At 49.5% G+C, this 6,654-nt stretch overlaps 1 protein-coding gene across 2 annotated transcripts in view; it reads left to right on the forward strand.

Annotated features, from left to right (window-relative positions):
* Positions 1-4,950, forward strand: part of pdzrn3b (PDZ domain containing RING finger 3b) — a 96,586-nt gene extending 91,636 nt beyond the window's left edge. For both annotated transcript variants that reach the window (XM_048253808.1, XM_048253809.1), the window contains 4 exons: positions 472-534; positions 679-780; positions 1,527-1,643; positions 2,265-4,950. In XM_048253808.1, the coding sequence (XP_048109765.1) occupies positions 472-534; positions 679-780; positions 1,527-1,643; positions 2,265-3,968 (1,986 nt within the window). In that variant the 3' untranslated portion in view covers positions 3,969-4,950. The remainder of the gene's footprint in view (positions 1-471; positions 535-678; positions 781-1,526; positions 1,644-2,264) is intronic.
* Positions 4,951-6,654: the final 1,704 nt, after the last annotated feature.

A 6,654-nucleotide genomic window follows, 5' to 3' on the forward strand; every position in this document is an offset into this window, starting at 1 on the left:
AATCGGTTGTCTTTCAAATTCCCTCTGCACGCAATAGGACAGAGTCCCATGCGTTTTCCCACCAGCGGAGCTAGTTGGCTAGTTTAAACTTTTGCCAACTTAAAACAAGCTTAACTCGTGTCACACTGTTGGCCAACAGCAACATCCATCTAATTTGTTTTTTAAGTAGCAGGGAATTCAAGCCAAACCGTTGCAACTCTGCCATCAATCATTATGTTAAGCCCGCCTAACGACTCTATACACGATTTGATTGGTCTGATAGAACTGTAATTTTTCGAGCTCACAAGCCAACGGAGAGTTGCTAGACTAGCCCTGGAAGCAAATGTAATTTGCTGCCACTAGGGTGCGTCTAGATTTCTAGGCTAATATAGAATAGGCTTAGTAGACATGTGAAAAATAGTTCTCAGTTGGTTGGTGTTTTGGTGTTCGGTGAGTACATTTGTTTTGTCTTTGTTGTTTGTTCATCTGTAGATTGATCCAAACAGCATAGCAGCAAAGGATGGAAGAATCCGAGAAGGCGACAGGATCATCCAGGTAACTTTTCCTCAGGCGCGAAAAAACACAGACAATTAGAAAAAGGAGCAACTTTTTCCTCTAGGGAGAAAAAGTATCTTTTATTCAATAGCCTGAGGATATCCTTGCTGACCATCTCCCTCTCTTCCCCATCTCTGTGTCCAGATCAATGGCATCGAGATCCAGAATCGTGAGGACGCAGTGGCCCTGCTCACCAGCGAGGAGAACAAGAACGTCTGTCTGCTCGTGGCACGACCAGAGATCCAGGTAGGGAAGGCAAGCGCAAATTCAATCAGATGTTAGCGTTAGCGTTAGCACAGCACCAGCAGGGAGCCTTCAGCTCTGACAGGGTACCGCTGCGTCAGGGTCACGCACAGGCCAGTGCCTGCCGCCCAGGCCTCCACGCTACTTTGATCTGGTTCATGACAGCAGTGTGTCAATAGAGAACAATCCACACTGAACCCATTGTAATATGGATGCACTGATGTGTCATATGAATGATTTAATGTTTCTCCAAACATGACAGCCTCTAAACGGCAACTCCGTCAAAAATGAGATAACAATGGTGAGTGAATGCTCTCCACACATAGTATATGTTAATCAAATAATTTTGCTTCAAAACCCGCAAAATGCCGCTTCCTGGTCTGCAATATTGATTTGTAGGCAAAAACCCACAGGCGCCTGGTAAAAAATGCTCATTTAAAAGAAAAGTGGTCAAACGGATTTAGAGGATTTTGCATCTGAACTCTTCACTATGTTTAGATATATAATATGTTCATATTATGTTCAAATGTTATAGGTCAGCTGTAAATGCCTGTGGGTGTGATGGACAAGAACAGGCAGGGTGTCAGTCTGGATGAGTGTATAGCCAATCATGAGACATTGACGCCCTGTCTCCTCTCTTTCCCCCTCTACCTTGTCCTCCTCCTCTTCCTCCCTCTGCCTTCTCCTTTTCATCTTCCTCCTCCCTCTTCTTTTCCTCTTCCTCCTCTTCCTCATCTTCCTCCTGGCAGCTGGATGAGGGCTGGATGGATGATGACCGAAACGACTTCCTGGATGACCTGCACATGGACATGCTGGAGCAGCAGCATCACCAGGCCATGCAGTTCACTGCCAGCATGCTCCAGCAGGTAACAGCGGTCAGGCAGTTAGAGCAGTGTTCTACAATATAGCACATCCACAAGTAGGCCTGTGGCAGAGTAAGGTCTGAGTGATGGAGATTTGGTCATTAGAGAGTGGACACACGGTTCTGTGTGGATGTCTGTCTACCCCACAGTGTTTTGGGACCAGGCTGGCACAATGCATCAAGGGTACCAACTGCACATGGATAGTTAACGAGGGGATTAGAGAGAATAAGAAATGTGTCTGTGATGTGCACAGCTGTTGATGTGCATATCTGCAAGGGAGTATAATATAACAGAAGTATAATATAACAAGGGAGTATAATATAACAAGGGAGTATAATATAACAGAAGTATAAAACGTTTAGTCTGACACTCAGTCAGATCACCACAGACAGTGGCAGAGGAGGACTCAGACTTGCACAGAAAGTTTCTAGTCCTTTTAAACTGAGTTGACATCTTTAAACATTAAAATTAATTCTCTTTCCTTTTGTTATTTCCCTCTCCCTCTCTCTCTCTCTCTCTCCCTCTCTCTCTCCTCTCTCTCTCTCTCTCTCTCTCTCTCTCCTCTCTCTCTCTCTCTCTCTCTCTCTCTCTCTCTCTCTCTCTCTCTCTCTCTCTCTCTCTCAGAAGAAGCATGAGGAGGACGGCGGCACCACCGACACGGCCACTCTGCTCTCGCAGCGGCACGAGAAGGACAGCGGCGTGGGCCGCACGGACGAGAGCACGCGCAACGACGAGAGCTCGGAGCAGGAGAACCTGGGCGACGAGCACGCCCCGTGCGGGCCCTTCTCGGCCAGCACCACGCTGGGCAGCGGCAGCGGGCGCCGGCGGCTGGCCTACAGCCAGGACACGCTGGGCAGCGGAGACCTGCCCTTCAGCAGCGAGTCGCTCATCAGCGAGTCCGACTTCCTGGGCATCCCGGCGGACGAGTGCGAGCGCTTCCGCGAGCTGCTGGAGCTCAAGTGTCAGGTGCGCAGCGCGGCCGGCGGGGGCAGTGGCGGCGCCCTCTACTGCCCGGGCATGGCGGCCGCGGCAGCGTCAGCGGGCGGCGGTGTAGTCGGAGGCGAGGAGGGGGTGGACAAAGAGCTGGCGCTGCTGAACGAGGAGCTGCGCACCATCGAGCTGGAGTGCCTGAGCATCGTGCGCGCGCACAAGGTGCAGCAGCTGCGCGAGCAGTACCGCGAGTCGTGGATGCTGCACAACAGCGGCTTCCGCAACTACAACACCAGCGTGGACGCGGCGCGGCGCCACGAGCTGACCGACATCACCGAGCTGCCCGAGAAGTCGGACAAGGACAGCTCGAGCGCCTACAACACAGGCGAGAGCTGCCGGAGCACGCCGCTCACGCTCGAGCTCTCGCCGGACAACTCGCTGCGGCGCGCCAGCGACGGTCTGCCCGAGGGGGTGGCCGCCAACCCGGGGAAGGTCCTCAAGCCCCTGCTGTCGCCCGTCCAGGAGGTGTGCGGAGGAGGAGGGTCCAGTGGACGCGGCCGAGTCACGTCGTCTTCGTCCTCGTCCTCGTCCAAGGACCCGGAGAGCGTGACGCAGGCTGAGGGTCAGCGTAAGGCGGACGCAGCGGCCGCCACCGCTGGGGGCAAGTCCGGCCGAGGGTCGTCCCTCCTCCAGGGCCACTCGCCCTACAAGCACGCCCACATCCCCGCACACGCTCAGCACTACCAGAGCTACATGCAGCTCATCCAGCAGAAGTCGGCCGTGGAGTACGCCCAGAGCCAGATGAGCCTGGTCAGCATGTGCCGCGACCCGCTGTCCCCCACCTCGTCCAGGGCCGGCGGCCCCGGTGGTGGCGGCGGCGGCTCGGAGCTGGGCCCCAAGATGGAGTGGAAGGTGAAGATCCGCAGCGACGGCACGCGCTACATCACCAAGCGGCCGGTGCGCGACCGGCTGCTGAAGGAGCGGGCGCTGCGCATCCGCGAGGAGCGCAGCGGGATGACCACGGACGACGACGCGGCCAGCGAGCTCAAGATGGGCCGCTACTGGAGCAAGGAGGAGCGCAAGCAGCACGCCGTGCGCGCACGCGAGCACCGCCAGCGGCGGGAGTTCATGAAGCAGAGCCGCATGGACTGCCTCAAGGACGGGCAGGGCGGCGGGTGCGGAGGGGACGGCAGCCCGGGCACAGGGTCCGGCTCGGGGCCGGACGAGCCGCATAAGGAGCTCAACATCATCGAACTGAGCCACAAGAAGATGATGAAGAAGCGCAACAAGAAGATCTTCGACAACTGGATGACCATCCAGGAGCTGCTGACGCACGGCACGCGCTCGCCCGACGGCGCGCGCGTCTACAACTCCCTGCTCTCCGTCACCACCGTCTAGACCGGGAGCGGAGCGGAGTGGAGTGGAGCGGTCCGCACAGGCCCACGGAGCTGTACATAAGACACTACCGATTGGGGTAGAGATTCCTGCCTCGTTCAATGTGGCAACATTTGTAAATATGATACTAAAGAGAGTGAGAAAGAGTGCAAGACAGAGAGGGAGAGATTGAGAGAGAGAGAGATGTAGATAGAGAGAGAGGTGGTTAAAGTCATGTCAGGTGAAACTGGACTATGGATTGGTGAGAGTGGGTGCTGAGGCCAATAGCTGCCTTATGGTTGGACTTTGGAACGAGGGGATTTATTCAAAAGTTTAAAATATGAAAAGACAGTTTTCTCGAATGCTCTCTATAACTTTCTTCCTTTTTGTGCTTGCTGTTTTACACAATGAAAAAAATGCATTTTAAATTTGAACTTTGTCATTTGGGTTTTTAAAGGCTTTGGAACTGTTAAAAGACTGTGTGCCAGAGATAAATAACTGCCAACATTTAGCATTTTCTGTTTTTGATTTTTTTTTAAACAAGTAACTATTATCAGTATTTTACTGTGTATGCATATGTTTTGCATATTAAAAGGAAATACAAAAATATTTAGCTTCATAGTGAACACAGAATTGTTTTTTTATGAAAAAAGTGTGGTTTTTAGTTGAAAGTGAACACTTTTACTGAAGAAACAACAAATCCTCCACACAAGGTGCTGACGTTTGACTATTGAGTTCCTGACTGCCATACACAATGTTGTTCATTGTCTTTCAAAACAACCAATGTGAGACCGTTATGTATCTGTGGCTGAAGGACAAGAAGTCGCCTGTTTGTTGACTAAATCGAAACCTCTCTGTTTGTCGTTGTTAAAGTCCATTGTAGTCCACAAGCCTTTGTAGGAATCTATGTATCTGGCAAAGAATAACACAAAGCTTAACAACTCTAGTTAGAAACATTGATGTCTTGTACAATGAGAGAAATAATAAATTATTGTTTTATATTTGATGAGCTTTCAAAAATATGGTGTGGACATTTTTCCTTGGCTCCTTGGCATTAATCAGACTTGATTACTGCTTTGTTAAAGGAACTCAAAGTTCTGATTAGACACCTTGGGATTTCAAGTCACCCAAACTTATCTGTAGTTTGTACAGAAACTTGAAATGAACTTGAAATTAACCTCCCTGGATTTGGTCTTTAGTCTTTATCCCTCCTTTTTTTTTTTTTTTGACAGCTCAAGCGCGCTCTGTTTTGCCCATTGTGCTCTACCTTTTTGAGTTAGTTAATGCATATCACCCCGGTCCTCTGAAGGGAAAACCAGACCTGGTGAAAGCCTTGTGTTCCCTCCCTCCAGTTTCAATCCGTGTCAAAGGTAAGTAAGGTTTCTGCGGTTTCAGAGTTTTGAAACAGAAAATTCAAAGAAAAGCGAAACCCATTTGCGAACAGAAACCCAAGCCGTCTCTGTGGGCCATTTATGTAATTGTATAATTCTGCTAAATACTGACTAATCCCAGCTGGGGGGGGGTTCAGAAAAGCTCCTCTAACTCCTCACATTCCCACTGTAAAATGAACAGTGGCTCAGAATCACACATAAAATGGCTGCTCGCTCATTTTATGATGTTATGATCAGGACATTGTGTACTCTTAATGAGTGCTTTTCCATCTCGCCTGCCCCAATTTTTCTCTTTTCTGAAGTCACTCTACTTTGTAAACTTTTATGCAGAAGGCACTGCTCATGCAGAGTGAGGAAGCAGAGCTTTTTTCCTCTGCTATTACAGGACGACTTGAAGTTTTAACTTTCACCAACAGCCTAACAAGCAGTTGTGCTGAAATGACCTGTCGGTACCTGAGAGTATTGAATACTAATTACCATGTCAACGTTTAGGCCGATTGCCAATCTGGCTGTGAACCTCTTTTAAATCACAGCGCCACAGCTGGTGAGTTGTTATTCCTCGGAGAGCTTTTGGATCTGGCAAAAACAAAATAAACCTAGCAAGTAGCAACATTGAAAAAAACGAATGGATAGATCAGAACAACAACTAGCTTCTTAAACATTTTATGTCCCAGTTGCCTGCCTACATGGCATATAAAATAATTTAACAACAGCTTTTTGTTATGCAGATCTATCCATTTTTTTACCAACATTGTCAACTTAGAGGTGTTTGATCCTGTGCCAAACCTAGCAGACATTGTTGCTGTGTGTCTTTTCCATCATTAGCGTTTGGATCAGAGTGCTGTCTGGCATTCATCTAGTACATCTGTGCCAGGATGACTCCAAAGTTTATTTTTGGGTCAGGAATCAATACCAGAGTTAGAGTTACCTGAGGCCCAATATTATTCAGTCTATGCCTTCCTAATGATCCCATATTACCTAACCATGAGGGAGATTTGCATAATAACAAGGTTTCTGAAACTTTATATGAAACTTCCAAAGAGCCTCATCTTCATGTGTGTGAAGTTGAAGTAATTATTGCCGTCCCTCAGGCTGAGAAGGCAGAGATGGCTCCACTGCAGTGCCAGAGAGGAACTGTTGATTAGTCTACTGAGTACAGAGAAGAAAGGAGAGAAGCTTCACCCACACAGAAATGAGCTGTTGACTAGTGTGCCGAGTGCGTGTGTGAAGATGTGACAGCCCGCGGGGGGGAGGTGACTGCTGTCCACCACACTCCACTGACCACTCGACCTTGAGGTCACTCTCCTGACCCCTGTGCC

This window comes from Alosa alosa, chromosome 10 (assembly GCF_017589495.1).
Source record: "Alosa alosa isolate M-15738 ecotype Scorff River chromosome 10, AALO_Geno_1.1, whole genome shotgun sequence".
NCBI lineage: Eukaryota > Metazoa > Chordata > Actinopteri > Clupeiformes > Clupeidae > Alosa > Alosa alosa.